General features: G+C 40.2%; 1 protein-coding gene and 1 long non-coding RNA gene across 2 annotated transcripts in view; one reads left to right on the top strand and one right to left on the bottom strand.

The window, feature by feature from the left end:
* The window catches only part of EAF1 (ELL associated factor 1), a 20,193-nt gene extending 5,034 nt beyond the window's left edge, over nucleotides 1–15,159 (top strand). Inside the window, exons 3-6 of the mRNA XM_063155595.1 lie at nucleotides 2,046–2,182; nucleotides 4,709–4,875; nucleotides 11,379–11,609; nucleotides 13,515–15,159. Of these exons, the coding sequence (XP_063011665.1) occupies nucleotides 2,046–2,182; nucleotides 4,709–4,875; nucleotides 11,379–11,609; nucleotides 13,515–13,561 (582 nt within the window). The 3' untranslated portion in view covers nucleotides 13,562–15,159. The remainder of the gene's footprint in view (nucleotides 1–2,045; nucleotides 2,183–4,708; nucleotides 4,876–11,378; nucleotides 11,610–13,514) is intronic.
* Nucleotides 15,013–20,212, bottom strand: LOC134417853 (uncharacterized). Its single transcript, XR_010027635.1, has 3 exons — nucleotides 20,037–20,212; nucleotides 19,882–19,954; nucleotides 15,013–16,747 (listed from the first exon to the last, which is right to left on the bottom strand). It is a non-coding gene; the product is annotated as an uncharacterized LOC134417853 (long non-coding RNA).

The raw sequence follows: 20,212 nt of genomic DNA, 5'->3' as shown, positions 1-20,212 counted from the left end.
GTTTCATCCTGACAAGTTTCACTGAATTTCTTGGATGCTGCTTTGCTTCCCAGTTGTCCAACGACTGGATAGCATTCAAATTCTGAGTTGAGGTTTTCTTTTTGAAACTGCCTAGTGCCTGAGAATATCTCTGATAATTTGTTTGGTGGAAATATTTTGGTGTCTCTTGCAGCTTGGATAAATTGAAGTACTATTTCTGCATGTGCATTTAGTAACTTTAATAACTGAAAAACAATTTGGATTGGGGAAGGGAAAATTTCTGCTTGTTAGAGTACTACAGAAGATCATAGACTATCATGAATTGGAAGGGTCCCCACAAGGATCATCAAAATCCAGCTCCTAACCCTGCACAGAACAATCCCAAGAATTACATCATGTGCCTGAGAGCGTTGTCCAAGCGCCTCTTGAACTCTGTCAGGCAAAAAACCCTCACAGGTGAAAACAATTCTGTCCTGTAATAGCAAAATTTGTAAGCCACTGTTACTTAGGCACCAACATAAACCCTAAACATTTAGTTTTAAGTAGAAGAATGGGACTTAATTCTTCTACTTATTATTTAGCCAAAATCACAGTCTTTGCTGCTATAGGAGGCTTCTGGGTAGCGGAATGATAGCCAACAAACTTTGATCAATTTTCATTACCTTTGTGCACTATACCTTTCCTGGCTTAGATGTCAACAGCATGCAGGATTTGACTTTAAGCTTTCTTTTTACTCTCTTAAATGTTGCTTTCCTCTCTTAAATGTAGGAATGATAAAAATGTAACATGCCTTTGAAGACTAGACTTTCTTGAGACATCCTTTCTGAATTGTATTTCTGAATCTCTCTTACTGTGTCTTTGTTAAGAACTCAGATTTTTCACACTTACTGTTCAGAACCTATTTTAAATTCAAATATATTCTATCTGTGAACAACATGGAGAATAGGAATTGCTTTCAGAGTAGCTAAAATGTGATTGTTCATTTTTGCTGCTCAGAATAATATATAGGAGAGTGCAGGGGTTTTTAATTTGCCTCCCGATTTCGGTTGCTTTCCTACAGTACGTACAAAGGTGCATGTAAATAAACATTTATTTTTAAAATCTACATTCTTTTATACAGCATCTACACATTACAGAGAAGCCTGAGAATGTTGCATAGTTGAGAACATAGCCCCTTGAGTAACAGCTTTTTGTCATGGCCAGGTGTGTATCCATGCTGTTATGTGCAGATAAACCATGGGTTCAGCTGGCTGTAATGTCAAAACCGGTGTATGGGCCAGGCTGTACAAGGATGTAGTACAGCTGAGCATGATCTCAGCATTACCAGTTAGCCAGCGTGCACCACCACACGAGTTTCTTGTCTTTTTTGCTTCTCAGTCTAAGCCTTTAGAGTTTTAAGGCTCTATGTAGCATTGTGTGGACTTGGGGACTTTCTGGAAGGCATCAAAATACCCCATTTGCCTTTGAGAAGACATTTCAGTATAATTGCATGGACATATGCATGCTAATCTGACTTTGGAGAAGGCAGCTGCTCTTACATAGTTTGTCAGTGACAATTGCTTGTAATGCACTGTGAAAATACTGCCATATATATTTATGTAAAATATACAGTGCAGTTTAAATTATTTTTCAATTGACCACGTATTTCCTTGGGCAATAGTTCTGCTGCTCAAATAATTAGAACTTTATTTCTTATCCAAACCCATGATTTCCAGGGCAGAAACATCAAGAAGATTTCTGATACTTGTCAGGGACAGCTATGCAAATTTAGTTACGCTGCCATTTTGGGAATGAGAACTGTAAATAAAGGCAGCCATGGCGAAGATGTTTTGTCACAACAGGGACACTTAAAATGATGAAAGGCATAATATTGCTATGAGGAAATGTCTGATCTACTGCACATTTTCTCTGTATTTCTCTCTTCATGAATGAATATTTTCTGTAGGTACTAAACATTAGGTTCTTAGCCTCTGTTTTCAGAACAAAACATACATTCTTTCCTCTTAGTATTCATAAATTTTTGGACAGAGTAATATAACCAAATATGTGCTCTTTCTTTGTACCAGGGTTCAACTCCACCAATGACTGTCTTTAAAGGAAATAAAAGGCCATATCAGAAGGACTGTGTGCTTATTATCAATCATGACACTGGGGAATATGTGCTGGAAAAACTTAGTAGCAGCATTCAAGTCAAGAAAACAAGGTAAAGCTGGGGACAGGGTTAATTGATGGGATTAATTATTGCTGAAGTTTCCTATTAAGACTGGGTTTTGAAACAGAACTCTCTTATTTTGTAGTGATGTTTAATTACTAAACCTTAGCTTTACATGGCCAATTATCATGCCTAAAAATGCAAATAGGAGTGTGAATCCAAGAGTAAAGAATTTGCAAATTCTCCACAGCTGAAATGACATAATTATAGTTTGCAGTGAAACACCTGTGATGGTTTCAGGCTTTAGACGCTGGCTGAAGGATGGGATGTGTTTCAATAATCTCTAGTTAGCCAAAAACACCCATGAAAATATTAGACTGCCAAAAAGATTATTGGACTTTCTAGGTTTGTTCCCTGCAGCTTCCTGTGGGAGTCACGATGTTTCAATAACATAATCTTAGGGAACAAGGAACACTCATTCCCATATTGGATAAGCAATATATTAAGTGGAACACAAGTACAAAGCCTGCAGCTGGTGAAGGTGGGCAGAGCTGTAGAAATAATGGTTATGGTGTTTTGCCTAGAAGAATTGATGAAGCCAGAAATCCTTTCTGACCCAATACTGCTGCACAATTGCTACAAAGTATGCAGCTGGAAAGTTTTTACCAGTCCTACTGCTCTGCAAGTACCTGAAGTGTCTGGATCTTTCAGCATCACTGAACCACAGGTTGACACATAAAGAGAAAGCAGTCATTTGAATGTCTTGTGAAGAAAAGACTCTTAAATAAGTTTAGAAGTGCTACATTAAAAAACACTTTGTTGCACTATAGAACCCTTAGCTGCTAAAACTAGTAGAAATGTGGGTTGGTAGCTCATTGGTAGTTGGCTGGGTGTTTGCCAGGAACACCTTGAGTGCAAAATAAATGGACTGTAACACGCCTCTGAGTCAGTGATGTGGAAACTCATCCATGTAGTATTCATCTTGTCCAGTGGATATGAGCACATCACAGATGAGATTTGAATTCCCAATTTCAGTTCTGCTGGACTTTGTCTGGGTGAAGCTTAAGTCAGAAGGGAGCAAATAAGTGCAGGAGGGCCTGAGTTCTGTGAGATGTTTGGTTACACTGAGTTCTGAGTCTCATGTGGGCAAAAATACTTAAAATTTTCTCAGGTAGTAAAAAGTTTGAGGGTCCCTGTTTTGATGAGCAGTGCTTTGCAAAGTCATTGATTTTCTAGATCAGAAGTGCCTTTTATTTTCCATGACTACTCTGATCTTTAACGACCTGTTGGCACTCTGTGGGAACAGGGGTTTTAGTGTTAATACCTTGATAGCATTCACAGGGGAGTAAGTGAACTTAATCTACATAAAACCATCTGTAGTTCCATGAGCATAATTAGTGCTGGAAATCTTTGACTTTTACCATCTACTTGATACAGTGAATACCTTGCCAACTTCTTACTTCTGCTGTAGATAAACTTTAAGCTGCATTAATGTGGTATCCAACAGCTGCATGTCACTGATGAATGAAGAGGGGGTTCTGTGTGAGACTGAATCTAGAGTTCACTGAGGCACAGAGATATCCCAGTAAATGCTCATGTACCAGCTCTGGTACCACAGGTGGTTTAGGTGAATCCCCAGGACGTTCAACATGGGCTACTTTAACTTATCTCACATTATGGGATCAGTTTCCAGACACAAAGTGTAACACTGCTGAGCTGGGACCCTCCTAGAGCAGAAACTGAGCTCTCATATCCACAGGCTGCTTCTGTGCTGCACAAAGCCATAACCCCAAAGGCTTTGCTGTTATGCAATAAATACACCACACCCTTTAACCTTATTATGGTGTACTGTAAAGGAACCTACTTTGGGTTTGTGGTTGGTTTTTTTGGGTTTCTTTTTCTGTCAAGGGTATTGACTGTTCTGCAGTCTCAATCACATCAGAAGTTCAGTAAAAGGCAGAAATACCTGGTTTGAACTGAACAGATTGGCATAGTGTTATTCTGAAGACTATTTTCCACTAAGGAAATGGCTTAAACTGTTTGGAAGAGCTAACAGCAAATGGATACAACCCAGGAATTAAATACTTGTATGCTGTATTTAGCAGTGAGAGTGATTACTCTAGCCAAGTTGACCTCTAAGAGAGTTCAGTTTGAGATTATTTAATTGCAACTGAGAAAATTGTTTCTTTTGCTGCGACTGTTCTAAGCAGGATTTTGTTGTGAATGAATTTGTAGTTACTTTAAATTACTATGATTGATCATTCTTTTTTTAAAAATACAACTGCTAATTGCTAAATTAAAGCCTTCATTGTTGTTCAAGTAGAGAATTTGGCATCACTGAACCACATCTGGATTTGAAAATACATTTTGTAAGAGTGCTGCAGTGTAGTTGTATATGTTTCTTTGTTATTGAAAGTAAGTGTTGCATACAGAAAGCTGTAATTCAGTCTTCATCTTTGTAAAACAAATTAGAGATCTGTACAAAAGGAAGTCAGAGATGAAGCCTTAGCACAAGGATATTGAAAAAGCTGGACATGGTTGCACAGTACCACTAAATGTGTCTGGTTGTTTCTTCAGAGCAGAGGGCAGCAGTAAGATCCAAGCCCGAATAGAGCAACAGTCTGCCCGAGCATCTCAGCCTCCTTCACAGTTCAGAGCCCCAACCAAGCCAGCAGTTGGACCTAAAACTTCTCCTTTGAAGGATAATCCTTCACCAGAGCCCCAGCTGGACGATATTAAGAGAGGTAAAGAAGGGTTTGTAGTTTCTTTGTCTTTCTTCTTTATAATAAAAACTATGACTGTGCAATTTCTAAAAACATTCAGGGATTAAAAGATGGTACTTGATAGCTGTGTTGACTTCTTTATAGCTTGTTTCTTTATTCATCTTAGTATACTGATTATTTATTCTGTTCTACTAGAATAGATCTTTGTATTGCCATCTTCTCTGGAGTGAGAAAACTTCCTCTTTCTGGGTAATTTTCTCTCTTCCAAACTATTTCTCTGTTTGGGAAAGAAGAAAAACAATTAATGCGAGTTCAGAAACCTGTAGCTCAGTGCTGGAGCTACAGGTTTATTCTCTTCTACTAGAATAGATCTTTATATTGCTATATTACTGGCATGAGAAAACTTCCTCATTCTGGGTAGTTTTCTCTCTTCCAAACTATTTCTCTGTTTGGGAAAGAAGAAAAACAATTAATGTGAGTTCAGAAACCTGTAGCTCAGTGCTGGGGTGTCTTAGGCCGCCACAGCAGCAATAGCAAAGTGTAATGGTCCATGGTCTCGTTACAGTCAAGTCACTGCCCTGAGTGAGGTTGGGGGGATGGAGGGGCTAGGCAGCTGTGCTCCCAGTACAAGACAAGCTTGCACCATGCCAAGCACTGCTAGTAGGGGAGGAATGAGAGAGTGAACAAACCTGCAGCTTACCCTCTTTCACAACCACTCCTTTGCAGCTTTGGCACACATGCGTTATGGCTGCTAAACTTCTATTTAAAAAGTACCTTAAACTTAAGCTCAACTCACTCTTCTGCTTAGGCAGAGCTTTTTCTTAGTGTTTGCTGTGGGTAGGATGCACTTTCTTTGCCCATGCCTTCTTTTCCTACTGATGTGATACCTGTTTTTGCTGTGGATAATACAGTCATGATAAAGAAGACTTTAAATTTTTGTTTGGTGGTTCTCTGGCACTGACATCAGACACAATTATTTTATTTTAAGCTTGTTCTTTCTGTCTGCTTTTTTTTTTTTTTTTCTGGGTTTCTTTCTCTTTTTTCTCTGTCCCATATAGCTATTTTTGTCTGGAGACTTCGCCTATGTTAATTGCCCAGATGAAGTTAATTACTCAGCAGGGTTTTTTTTCAGTTCATGGTAATCACTAGGTGACACTTTTGCTGCTAAGCTGTGTGTTTGCATAGGTGCTGACTGGTCTCACTTTTCTGCAGCAGTAGTGTTTTCCATACTTGGATGCTGGTCAGCAGCCAGAATCAACCTCTGAGAGATTCTGTTAGCTGCATTGTTATTTTTATTTTCTGTATAATAGGTAAGGAAAATGATAATAGGTGATATATCAATTTTTTTAATTTAAATCAATTGTGGATTTTAAATGTCTTTTCCTGTAGGGTATAATAAGTTACTTAACCTTTGGGGCACTCTTTTGTATACATACAGCAATTTGTAAAGGTTGTATTACAGTAAAATAATTACATTTGTCTGGGGTGATATCTATTCTAAAAGATCATTTTGTAGTGGTCTAAAGTATAAGTCACATTGTTTAGAGCTATCCTAATATATTTTTGCCACCTGACAATCTTTTATATGAAAGTACCTCCAAATAAATAACCTGTGCGGTTTTGTTCCCAAAATCAAGAGTTAGAGCCCCTGAGTTCTACTAAAAATAGGACTTTAATTTGGTATTATAGGGGGAGTCAGCATTGATAAACCATTTATATCATAAAAACCTACTTTAAAAAGGTAGAATTAAAATGGCACCATTCCACAATGAAATATAGGCAATGACAAGCTGTAAAAGCTGTAAGGTAGTCTGCAATCCTGTTATCTCCCCTTAATGCATGTTTTTATTAACACAGACTTGTAAGTCAGAAGAGCATGTGTTCTTTCCATTCAAGTAGTAGTTTTAGTTTTGGTTGAAGTGCTTCCTCTGTAGGAAAGAAAGATAAACAGAAAGCTGAAATTCTGTGGATTTTGTTTCATGAACACATCACAGGACTTAAAATTCCCAAAGGAGCTTCTTGAAAGGATCTCTGGCACTTTGAAAGGATCTCTGGCACTTTGACACCCTCTTGCTTCCAGTATGCAAGAGGGTGTGGTGAGACACAGCCTTCATGATGTTTCACAGTAGTTTTAAGGTAACCTCAGTGCAGGTTTCTGCTTTCCCTGGTACCCTCAGCTGTGCATTTTCACCCCTCCCTTACAGATGAGCTGGAAATGAACTCTCAGGTAGGTCAGTTCTGTCCCAGTACACAGCTGTCCAAACAGCAGTGTCTGAGGACAGAGTCAGAGCATCTGGAATTGAACCACTGCCTTCCTTCATGGACAGAGACTTTTGGGAGGCTGTGTTGAGGGTTTTGCACAAGTGAAATCCTTTCCTTCTCAAGCTTCTATGTTGTCCTCGTGCCTGAAGGGAGCATAGGAGAGGGTAGGAGCTTGTTCTTTTGAACACTCAGCTACATCTGATGATGTCTCATTAAGCTGTGAATATTTGCACACATATACCACAATACAGTCATTTATTTGCACAAAATCATTGACATTTATCAGACCAATTTGATCATAGCAGAAATGTTTTCAACAGCATTGACATAATTACGGCATGCAACATATTGATATATGTCAATAATATTGAAAAATTACAGCATGCAATAATATTGACACGGTTACAACATTTGAGAAAAAATCCCACAGAATCATATTTCAGGTTTGAAGACTCCGTGCTTAAAAATCTGAGCAGATTTTATTTACCTGGACTGTAGCTGTGGAATGTGAAGATTGTGCCATAGCACTGTTTGTCTCTCAAGAACACCTCAGTCAAGTTTTCTGCACATCAGTATAAAATACTGCCTCTTCTAGCTGCCATCTCCACATGCAGCTAGAAGAGGTGCCAGTATCAAGTTGACTTCTCCACCTTGTGTTCTATTATTACCAGAGTGTTCTGCTATAGGCATTCAAATTTAACCCTCCCTAAAGTTAAATGACTTTTCTCTGGCAGTTCTTTGTATTCTTGCAGTCTGAGGTGAAGGCTTTAGTTAAAAAATCTGCACAACCTATTGGAATTGAGAGAAGTAGGAACAGTAAAACACTCTTATGGTGTTTGATACTGAATATATACAGAAGACAGCCCTGTTGAGAAGGCTGTTCTGTTTGGATAATGATTTCTGACCTTGAATTTATTTTTTTTTACTCTAAAACCTGCATTGCCCGCCAGTGTAAAACGGTCATTTTGTCTTCTTGAAAGAAATCTTACAGCTGTAACGTGAAATGTAGAGAAGTTAAGGTTCCCAAAGCAGTGTCAGCCTTTTCAGATGATGTAGACTCAATTAAGGCAAGTGCTCAAAACTGTACTGTATGGAGAGCTTTTTAAAAGTAACTGCTGCACATCCTGACTCTTGTCATCTTTCAGACTGCAAAGGCTCATCCACATGAGGTGTTTGATATTATGGTGCAGAAATGTCTAGGAAAGGTCAAATCTTTCCTTGTTCAGCTTAGAATATATGTGCACATAGACACACAGCTATTTTAATGGAAGCATCATGAGGAAATGTTTAACCCACATCTTCAGTACCTATAGCTGTACTTAAGCATAGCAGTCAAATGGGAAAATACAAAATTGAACCATTGTAAAGCAGCTGTGATTTTCCTATAAGGCTTTGATGTCATTGGCTTAGTCACTGACAGTGTGAGACAAGAATGTTTTCAACAGAATTCCTTAGTGGTCCTGCTGAATTTCTCTTGACAGACTTCTCGTGTTGCAGCAGCCACCAGAACATCAGTGGAAACAATTGCTTTTCTTTCATCTGCTCAGACAAGATGTTTAAAATTCTGGGCTCAAGGAATGAGAGACAACAGAGATCTGAGGGGAAGCTGTCAGCCTGTGAGGCAGAAGTTGATTAGAAGATGAGCTCTGGCCAAGTTTCTACCTGTGACCAGTGTCACTGATAACAGCCTTAACATCCCAGTCCTTGAAGCTTGTGGTACTGGTTCTGTTTTGCCTTTTCTTGCCTCTGTTCAGCATAGCAGGCTTTAGCACTACTTCCAAGGCATTCTCTCATTCCTTTCTCATAACCAAATGTCTTTTATGTTCTCTTAGTTTTCTGCTTCCCCTGCTAAAACCTCCCATTCTTCATTCTCACACTGATCTCCAATTCTGTTTAAAATTGGCCAGGCAGCATCACTTCCTTCAGTGATCTCCTCACCTACTGTATCGAGTCCACACTTCTTGCTTAGTTTTGGTTTTTTTTTCCCTAGTTCTCTGCAGTGTGTTTTTGTTTTAACTTTTCCCTCTCACTACCAATGCCTAAGATCACCTCACCTTCTTCACTCTATTTTACATATGGGCTCTATATTCTCAGTCACTGTGCCAACATTCTTCCATCCAGCCACAGACTCCAGCTCTGTAGTGATATATGTGTAATTCTCAGGCACTTGTCCTGTGTTAGACTTGTCTGTTGGATCTTTTTGCACTATGGATTGTGATAGGTGATTGTGCTTGCTGCAATCCAGGATATTCTAACAATGTATTCTAATCACTGTAATTTGCAACTAACTACTCCATCACTAGAAGAATGTAGAAATTTTACATCATTAAGCTGGGGGGGAAAAAGTTTAAACCTGGGCATTTTAAAGAGAAAGTACCCTTATTCCTGGTTACCTTTCCTTTAGATTTTCCCTATTAATTTCCTAGCCTTAAATACAAGGAACATTTATAATTTGAAAGCCTCAACATGAGTAGGCTGAGAACAGTGATTCACAAGTGCTCATTTGTTTGTGTATCAGACTCCAGGCCAGAAATGTATTTTTAAAGCCTGCAAGACTGTGTTGAGAGGCAATAAGGTAGAAAGATATTACAGTACAAAGTGCTATCTGCTGTTGGCCAGTTGAATCAATATATGATTCTGTTGAATCATATTTTCTTTCTCTTTGAATGGTCTCTTATGCTAAGTCTTCAAGCTGAAAGAGTAGGGTTTACCTGGCATACTGGTAAACTACAGAGAGCACAGATGGTATAGGCAGGGATCTAGATGTAGGAAATAAATTGGAGAAACAGCACTGCTATCCTGAAATACCCAGCTGGAGTGTAACCAAAGCACTTGAAATTGAGCTCTAAACCTCCAAAGTGAAAAATAGTGATTTTAAATCTGGCAAGAGAAAACACAATTTCTCAAACTGATACATGCTAAGCTAGAGGAATTCTCTCCAGCAAATATTGCGGAGGCCGAAAACTTAGCTGTTACTCTTTATTTTAGACTTCTTAAGTTCTCTAAAGTTTAGAGAACTTTAACTGTTACTCTTTTATTTTTATTGGGCTATTTTTTAGCCCAAGGAAAATGATTCTTATTAAAAAGGAACTCGTGACACACATCTGACCTAACATGAATTACTCCTGGCATCAGTTCTCCACTTGTTAGGTAGGGTTGATAATACCTCATCTCTCCCTTCTTTCATTCTTGTCCATTTGGTCTGTTAGTTTCCAGGGCAAGCACTGAGTTCTAACCCTGTGGGTATAGTACTGCTGCTAGCACAACAAAAGCCTGAATTTTGAGGGTTTCACATCCCATGCTTATTATATCTGTGGATGTTGTTCTTTCCTGGAAACCTGCCAAGATGAACTGAGTCATTAGATACTCAGCCTTGTGGGTGGATACAAAGGAGTTGTCCTCTACTAGTGTTTAAGCCACTTATAATTATGACAAATTTAACAATATTGTATCATTTGGGGTGACATACCTTAATATCTCTTTAGTAACCAGCCATTCAGCCAGCACTAGCTGTTGCTGATGAGGCTGTTGTGGTGCTGTCCTGGTGTTCCAGTGTTTCTTTGCACTGGAAATCCTAAAGTGGGCAGTGTCTTGAGTTGTATTCCTTCCTAGTTTCAGAGTAGTTTCGTTATTTCCTGGCTACTTGTAAGCTCTGTAGCAGGTTATGGTATTTTTGCCACTCCCCAATATGTGAAAATTCTCAGCTATTCTCATCTGTCCTAAGTTATTTGATGTCATCCATCTGCTTCTGAAGTTTGTTCACATGGGCTGTGTGGCTGTGCTGAAGCAGTTTCATACGTTATCTGAAGTCAAGGCAGTTTCTGTTGTAATCATTTGCCCATGTCCATGTACCCACCCCCCAACACACCATTTTTTGTGTTTTCCAAAAGCCTAAATATCACCAGCATCTAACAGTTCAGATTTAGATTTCCGTGATCAGCTGATGTGCTTACTTTGTATGGAGACCATGGCCTGTCAGAAATAATGAAGCTGAAAGTGCTTTCAGGAGTGTGAAGTATATGAAGAATAATTGTGGGAGTGAAGGTTTTATGATAGTAACCTATGCTGTTGGTTTTTAAAATTTAGCTATAGCAATAAGTAAAAAAGTTTTCAGGATTTTTTTGTTTCCCTTTCCTTTCATGTGAGATATTTTGGTGTGATAAACTATACTTGACAAAACCATCGCATTTGCACATTCTTTCCAAAATTCCATGGGGCCCTGTATTTGTGGTATCAACCAGATGAATTCCTTTTTATTTCAGAACTGAGAGCAGAGGTTGAGATTATTGAGCAGATGAGCAGCAGCAGTGGAAGCAGCTCATCGGATTCAGAGAGCTCATCTGGGAGTGAAGATGAAAGCTCCAGCAGCGAGGGGGAAGAGCCAGCACACGTTTCCCCTTCCCAGCCACCACACCAGCAGTACAACAACAGGAATGCTGTTGCTAATGGCACCAGCAGGCCACAGGGAAGCAATCAGCTCATGAACACGCTCCGTAAGTAAATGCTGGTGTCTTACCACCGTGAAAGCTGATTATGGCCACTCATTTTCTTAGCATGATAGGCTAACTTCATGAAATGCCTTTGCCAAATAGTAGTTCCAGGGAGCTGCACTGGCTCAAATACATGGGCAGATTGTATGAACAGGGGGCTGGGACTTGTCTGAAGGTCTGGAGAGCCTGTGGGCATCAGTGCAGTGGTCCCTGTTGTCCCTGTTGGGTCTTTATTCAGGCCTCCAAGTAGCCACTGGTGTGGGAGGATCTGGTGCACTGGAGGATGGGATTTATTTTCATGTGAATACACAGATTAAATGGAAATAGTGGAGTTGACACATTGTCAGTTAAAGGTCTGTAAAAAACTGTAAATGGCTCAAGGCTGTCCTGGGTTCCTAAGTGCAGTCTCTGTGGTCTTCATTATCGCTTTGTCAGCAGATTTATTGTGTTGGTCTCAGCTGCATTTTCACAAATACCACGTTTTGAAGGGAAATTTAAATGAAAATTTTGTTAAAATATTGCAGCTATGGTGTTGCAAGCATTGAATCAGTACAAGCTCACTTCACCCTTTAAGAAGTGTCAGGAACATTTTTAAAGCATAGTTCTGTCCCATGAGACTCTCTCTGGAGACATGGTGTGCCTCTGTGTTGCTCTTTCCTTGCACTACATCAGGTACATTCCAACTCGGTGGAGTTAGAATATTGAATTTGCAATTGCCATAAATTGTTCTTAATTCCTCCTGAGGCATATTTGCACACATCTCTTGGCACCTGTTCATAGGGAACTGGTGGAGTCTGAATATAGATATGTGTAGGGTTTCCAGCTTTGAGAAGATACGTATATTGTAGAGACCCCACCAAAAAGCCCTGCTGGAAAGCTTAGAGACCTGTCAGTCTTGCTTGCCAGTAATGAAGGACTAAGTGAAATTGAAAGTTCAACAAAGTCATTAGGACTGTGCCCATTTCCCTGTTTCTAGTTGTGAGCAGCCTCCTCCCTGCTTCTCCTTGACCACAGTACTGCATGGGTTTAATGATCTGAAGCCTCTGACTGCAGGAGACTCTGTGAACTACCAGGGTAGCTCCTCTCTTCATGCAGTGCTTTTGCCTTTGGATTTGAAATACTTTTGCTGTAGGAGAATCACCCCTAACCCAAGTCCTTGTCTCCCGTGTCTTGTCTCTCTGTCTATTGAATAGATGCCCTGCAGCTGTTTTGAGGGGAGGGTAGTGGGAAAATGCTGGAAGAGTAAGGTTCAATTATCAGAACACAAGCATGATTCTTGCCCCTTTTTATCCCCTCCATCTCACCAAATCATGACTGCTCTGCAAAACAGGATCAGAGCCAGTAGGTTTGATCCATATCCTGGCCATTTATCCAATCTCTGCACTTTGGAGGGCAGCCTTTACCTTCACAGCACGTGTCAGCTTCGTTCAGCCTTGAGTTGTGATGGCTTTAACAGCCCTTTTGGTTTATTGACATGTGGAGGCCTTGCCTTGGCTACCCAAATGGCCTTACACCAAAAAAAAATCTGTTTTTAAAGGGTAAAGAAAGCCAAGGAATTCCCCAATGCCTTGTCCCAGAGCCACATATGGGAGCTTTGGTGGGTGGAGGCTGTGGAATGTTCTCTGCAGCTGTTAGCATGGAGAGGGCTGTTGTCCCACCAGGGAGCACCTTTGGTGGCTCTGGAGACAAGGATGCTTGGTTTGGCCTGAATCCAGCCATTAGCCCCATGCAGCTCTTGATGTTCTTGGGCAGTTTAATTAAATCACAGATGATGTTTGCATTCATTTCGTGTGTTATTCTTACTTAAATCTTGCAGTGTAAATGTGACTGTTCTTTGGTTTGATTGCCATGAAATGTGAATTGACGCCTACTCACTTGTTGTGTTTTGTTGGTTTTTGTTTTCCATAGGAAATGACTTGCAGTTGAGTGAGTCTGGGAGTGACAGTGATGACTAGAGGCTGAGCTTTTGCTGTTTCTGTTACATATACATGAAGAACTAATTTACCTTGAAGTGATCCTATTGCTTATGAAGAGGAGCTGGCACAGAGATGGTTCCATGTGTGGAATTTTAATAGAAGAAATGCATAGCCCTACAAAATAGCAGATGTTGAGGACTGTTTTACTGTGTGAATTACATGTATATATTGTGTATATTCTTATTCTGCTAAAGGTTTGAGTACATATGTACAGTGAGTGAGCCAATGTATGTTCCTGTCCACCATCTGTAAGTTTAACATGTAATTATGTGAGGTCATCTGAAAATCTCTTGTTTGTAGGGTATGTGCAGAGCATCATGACTTTGTTGGGGGACTTTTGTATATAGAGTGAGCATGTGCCTACAATGAGTTTAAAAAAACATGCAGGAGCTAGTGTGTGCACTGAAGTGGGACTGCCATAAATTAAGTTTCAATACTAAATTGATTTCTTTGGTTTGGGACTTTTTTAATGCCTTTTTATTGCTATTTATGGTTGATTTAATAGACTGACTTTTAAACAGTTGGACAATAGGAATGATTAAACCATGTTCGTCACAAACCTTGCTGCATCAGTGCCTTATGAGCAGGTTTTTTAAATAGTGCTTCAATTCCTGCCACCTTCCCTGTATGGAGCAATACTGAAACCTCCTCAGATTGCTTCTGCAGACAAGAGCTGTGTGTCACATACTGCCTGCTGTTCTCTAAGGGCAGTGACTCTAGCAAGATAAAGGATACACATCAATCACCTAAACTCATCCAAGTAGGAATCAGATAATCATTCGCTTTAGAAACTGAAGGGTTTCATTTAACTCAGACTTTCGGACCTAGTCTTCAGAAATACTTAAAATCCCAACTACTAGTGACATTGCAATGCCACAAATGCAAAATATTTGACTTACTGAAATTCTAAGACTGGAGCCCTCTTTGCAGTTTCCTAGAGAGTGCAAAAAGAAGAGGTGACAAGACAAGCAGCCATGAAACAGCAGAAGTCTCTGTCCCACCACACTAGTAAAGGTAGACTTTAGTCCATACTGTTCATTGGATGAACCTCTTTGTGCTTGGCAGGAGTACACAGAACATGAAATATTTGCCAAGGGTGAAATTCACCCCTGTTTAAAGGGTGTTTAAAGGGTGCTTAGTTGGATTATTATTAACTTTTTTGCTCACATGGAAAATGAGTGCCATAGGCAGCCTCTTGTGACTTTTTAAAATCAAAATTCTGCTGACATAGGACAAGTTGCACCTTAGTTGTGGTGTAATCCTGAGGAATGGGAAGCTGAATCAAATGCCTCCCCATTCTCAGGTCTCTGCTTTGCACTGCTCTCATCTGTCAGTTTGTGTTTTAACTCCTGTTTGTTTACTGAGCTCTGTCCTTTTTTTTAACATGTTGAAGAGCAAGGGGACATTTGAAGGGAGATTTTATTAAATGGTTTATTTTTTTGCATTAGATACATATTTAGGCATATTTTTGCATTATTGTACATACATTTAAAATACTTGGTTTTTTTAAAGTGTTTTGTGATGTAGGTATGTATTTTAATGGACAATTATGAAATATACTTGATGAAAAGCCACAATTGCTCTTCTTTTTTTTTTTTGTTCTTTTTCTCTGTTCTCCCTCTAACAGTAAAAATGGTCTGTCTTACAAGCTTGTACCAATTCAGGATTTCACACTTTGGTGCCAGAGATCTGCATAGTATGGTTTGCAGTCTAATAAATGTTAATGCTGCTCCTGACTCTCCCCCAGCTAAAGATTTGAATAAGCAGAGAGACATTTTTCTGATGCCATTTTCCCATTACTGGAGTGAATGCCTGAGTTCTGTTGATATTATTTGCACTCAAATGGAAAAGCAGCAGAGTGCAGCATTTTAATTCCTTTCGATCCACTACCTTCTGTACTCTAAAATCCAGGACATGTCATAGGAAGTTTATTAATTATGTGTAAATAAAATATATGAAACTTTAGAGGGTGAGATAACACCAGGCTACATTGATTTGAATTGCTGCTTTAATTGCTGATTAGATCAGCAGTTGGGAAAGCTTCATTCAAATAATCAATTTCTGCCTTGTTTTTGTGCTTCAGGCCATGTTTTCCTGCTCACCCCTCCCTGACAGATTTTTTTTTCCCTTTCTCTGTTTGTTGGTAACCAACTTAAGATATTTTTACACAACTGCAACACTTTGAAACTCAGTTTGGCCGTGCTTTGCATCCCCCTCAGATGCAACATATCAAGGGTGGCCTGCTGTTCATGAGCTGTTCATGTGCCCTTTTCCACAGGGAGGTGAGTGACCACAGCCTGCTGGAGGGTGTGAGCCAGCCAGTCCTATGAGTGTGTGAGCAGCCCCTCCCTCCCTGCCATTGTCCCAAGCTGCTCCTGGCATCTCCTGCCTGAGGAGCTCTCTGGCATCTCCACCCTTCCCACAGTTCTCAGGTACTTGGAATGTGTTTTGTGGAGGGGAACCATGCATAGGCAACTTCTACCATCAGAAGAGGCGGCTGCCACCACCAGCAGCAATATGTTGACTTTTTTCTGAATACACCTGTGTGTTTTAAAGCCATTGCCAGCCTGGAATTTTGATAAAGGCCCTTGAAATTTTATGTTTTTTTATGTATTAAGAGACACTAACTGTTGTCTGTCTGTTCCTACTAGATGCCTGCTCATTGGTTCATAACTTGCAGTAAGTTTCATTTGGATGGGAAAATTGAATCCAAGCAATTATTTTGAATTTTCTTAATTAGTTAGCAATATATTTAACATGCTGGAAAAATTGTTGACTAACATGTTTTGATTAGGCTTGTTAATGAAATAAAGTATTCCTGATTATTTGTGGTAGGTTCTAATCCTGCAGGATTTTAGCACTAGCACATCTTATCACCACACAGTAATTCTTCCACATAAAGCAGGAATTTCTTTTATATGCCAGTTAGTTAAAATGTGGATTAACAGTGTATGTGGAGTACAATTATGAGAATGAATTGAAACTGAGGATTTCTTTGCATTCACGGAGAGCTGCCTGCTGGCCACGGCAGCGTGAGCAGTTCAAGGCAGCTTTGGTTTCTGATGGTTTCTGCTGTTCAGGGACTTCATCCATTTCAGTGGTTTGGCTTTCCTTAAACTTCACCAGCAAACATGGCCTGCTTATGACTTCCCATAACTAGAATTGCTGTAGGAGTAATAAACAATCATGATTTAAGCAGATTGTCACAATTTCAAAAATTGTTACAATTTTTTTTTTTTTTCATAAAAACGCTCGGTTTCCAAAGGGACAAATTCAGTCATCTGCTTGTCTGGGTGAGATGTCTTAAAATATAATTGCAGCAATGCCCAAGCTTGTGTCCCAGATTTTAGTCATGTGCAGAAAAACATCCACCCATCTCTGCCCTTGTTCCAGCCCCAAGGGCTGAGCAGCCCTGCCAGCAGGCACAGTTTGAATCATTCCAGCCAAACCAGAGGAACAGCCACCTCCGGGAAAAAGGTGTCCCAAGCCCCTGATGAGAGTCACATGTGGAACAGTGGGTGGCACTGCCCTTTCTTGTTCCCCCAAAGCATCCCCTCCTCTCACAAGTCTTGGCTGAACTGATTTTGTGGGGAAGGCAGCCTGATGGAGAAAGGTTTTTCCTCAGCACGTCTGGGAATAGCTCTGCGTTTGACTGTGGGTAGTGCATCTATTTTGAAGATGCTCTGCCTTAGTTGATGTGCAGTTTCCTGTATTATAGACTAGATATAGGCCTGTTTATGTATAGAAAGAGTTTGATGTGCCAAGCTTTACAGTGTTTTTTTTCTCCTTCAAAGTCCATTTACTTGAGTTGTCAAAAAACCCTAAAAAGTTCAACAATCTGTGCACGTCTACTTTTTTTTTTTTTTTTTTTTTTCATTTGAAAACTGAGACAAACATAGCCTGGAAATGCATGTGTTGGAGAACACTTATTTTCAGTAATTGTCTATGCTTCATTATTCAGTGTGCTAGCTGCTGAGTCAGAGAGATCCTGTGGAAAACACAGCTGCCCAGGAATGGGCATCTTGATGGGATGAAGGCTTCTGATGTTAACTGTGGATTCAGCTGCTGATGGTGAATGACAACATTTTGGGTCTGTCTGGTTATTTACAGTTTGTTATACTCACACAAATATGAGTGCCATCAAAAGGAAAAGAGTATTGCTGATGCTTGCCTCACAAACAGAAGCTGCCATGTGGAGGACAGACATGTGGACTAAAAGCTGTTGATCCTACACCCAAAGCCTGTTCTCAGAAGATAAATGATCAACAGAACTAACAGTCAGTTAGGCAATAACTGCCTCTGGTTTATGTGAGAAGGGTGTGTATATAAAATGGGAAAGTCTCTGTTTAGCTATTGCTTCCTATTCCCACTGCTTACACTCCCTTCCTTTCTTTCTTTTGTAATTCCATTACTTCTAGCATAGTTATGCTTTCTGCTGCCAAAAAGTCCTGCAGGAATTTACAGGAAAAGGGGTAGGTGTTGAAACATTACAAATGCACTGGCTGTATTTATCCTTGCTCTAAGCTTACTGTAAATACTGTAAATGACAAAGACCTTGTGAACGGACCCATCTTCCTCCCCCTCCTTGTCTTTGCTTTTTAGGACTAAACATTGTTCCTTTGGACAAGAGGAAGAAAATGCAAGATGACAGAGGGTGAAAGATCTCAAGCTGATGCTGCATATGTTGAGGATGCTGTCATGGAGCCATAGCCTGAGCTAGCCTGACTTGATCTCACAGCATTGTTGTAAATTGGACACAAAATTCATCGCTACCATTGCCCTGTGGCTGGGAGGACTGGAGGTTGGAGAAAAATTAGGTTGAAAATACCTTGCTAAAGGAATTTGTGCAAGAGTTTTGAGGGAATGATTTGCCTTGCTAAGTTTTGGTTAGCTCTGTCAGTGAGTTTTTGTGTGTCCTGTGTATGGGAGTTCCCCCCACTTCCCTAACTTTTTAGGCAGATGCTCGTGGAAGTGGGGACTGGGTGAAGCTGACATGTTTTGTTCTTCTGTGTGCTGTTGGATTTAGTTCAACTGCATGTTTTTTAAATGGCACTGACAACTAAATGAGACAACTGATGGGATATCTCAGAAGGAATTATATGAATCTGACTTGAAATCCCACAGAACCTGTAGGTTCTGGTGCCTCTGACTGCAATTTTCATTCTCATAAGCTTTTGTAAAAATAGGGCTTTGTGAAGTGTAGAGTGTAAAAATGCACTAAATATCATGTTGAAGGTTTTACATGAAAATTTTGACCTGTGTTTCTTCCCAGACCAGCTAGCTTTGTTGTAGGATATTGTGTGGAAAATCTTTGATGCACATTTGTACAGGGTCAGCTCTGAGGGAAAGCATGCCCTGCATACTCACAGTAAGATATAATTGTCTGCTCCTTTTCCACCACAGTCAGCCCATAAATTCTGCCATCACCCCTCCATAACTTGGGAATTGGCTTTTTCCTCCATAGCTCTGGCACCTCCTTAACATTTTCTTATTGCCATACTAACAACACTATCAAAACTGAACAAGCACCTGCTCAGGAAAACAGCTACCAAATACTTCAGTGAGCATCATGGATTTTGCTCCAGTGCTTCAAATAAGTATAAAGATTATGATAGTCTGCAAGGAACACAGAGACTGTGCTATGAGCCCTGCATGCTCATCACACATAACAAAGATGACAAAACATTGTGTGAGTGTATGGGACATGTACCAAAATGGTCAATTACACTGGAGCCACAGGCTGTGCCACATGTGCATTGGGAAGCTGAGTGGGAGGAGATGTCTGGGAGTGGTTTGCACAGAGGAGGTGACAGCAGGGCCATTGATGGGACTGAAGTGGAGAGGACACAAAGGTGAGAGACCACCCAGTGATGGCAGTGTTCTGTCAGCCATCTTTATGGTGGAGAAGTTTTGAATGTCCTGAACGTTACTGGTAGCTGTCACCCTCTCCTTCACAATGTAAGAAGCGTTTAGCTACGCAGTATTGTATATTTAGGTATGCAGTTATTGTGTAGTTAGGGAAGAGAGAGGGTTATTTGGGTCTGGGTTCTGGAGAGCGATGGCAGAAGGGAAGGGTAGGGATGGGGGTCACTCAGCAGCTGCAGGCTGTGGTGGTTTCCCATTCTTTTCCAAGAGGAGCTGGTGAGTCTGAAGACAAGGGATATCACAAGTTCCTATTGGGAGTAAAGATCCTGATTGAGCTAGACTCCAAAAAGTGACTTCCAAAGCCAGCTCTGTTCTAATCCTGTCTTACTCCAAATTAATTTTTCAGGTTTATGCAAGACACTAAGATATCTTACCTCAGAAACAGAGCCAGATTTTTCTTCCATACTGCTGAGGCTGGACTCAACATCGTAAACAAGATGGTGTAAACTAGAAAATAAAGCCCCTGATTAACCATTAGCCAGTCAAAATACCAAGCTTGGTGGTTAATTAATCCAGCCAGTGAACTCACCTCCCAAATGCCATGAAGAGATTTTAAAGTGCAATAAATATATTGCAGCTGTGTCTGTGCTAGCAAGCAGTACAGCCCGGGAGCAGATCCATAATGCAGGAGAGTGCTGAGATTGCAATGTGCACACTGTCTGCCTTTCATCTGAGAGGAAGCCACCTCTTGTGCCCTCTTCATGA

Source organism: Melospiza melodia, chromosome 1 (genome assembly GCF_035770615.1).
Source record: "Melospiza melodia melodia isolate bMelMel2 chromosome 1, bMelMel2.pri, whole genome shotgun sequence".
Taxonomy (NCBI): domain Eukaryota; kingdom Metazoa; phylum Chordata; class Aves; order Passeriformes; family Passerellidae; genus Melospiza; species Melospiza melodia.
This window is presented reverse-complemented; position numbering and strand designations above follow the sequence as displayed.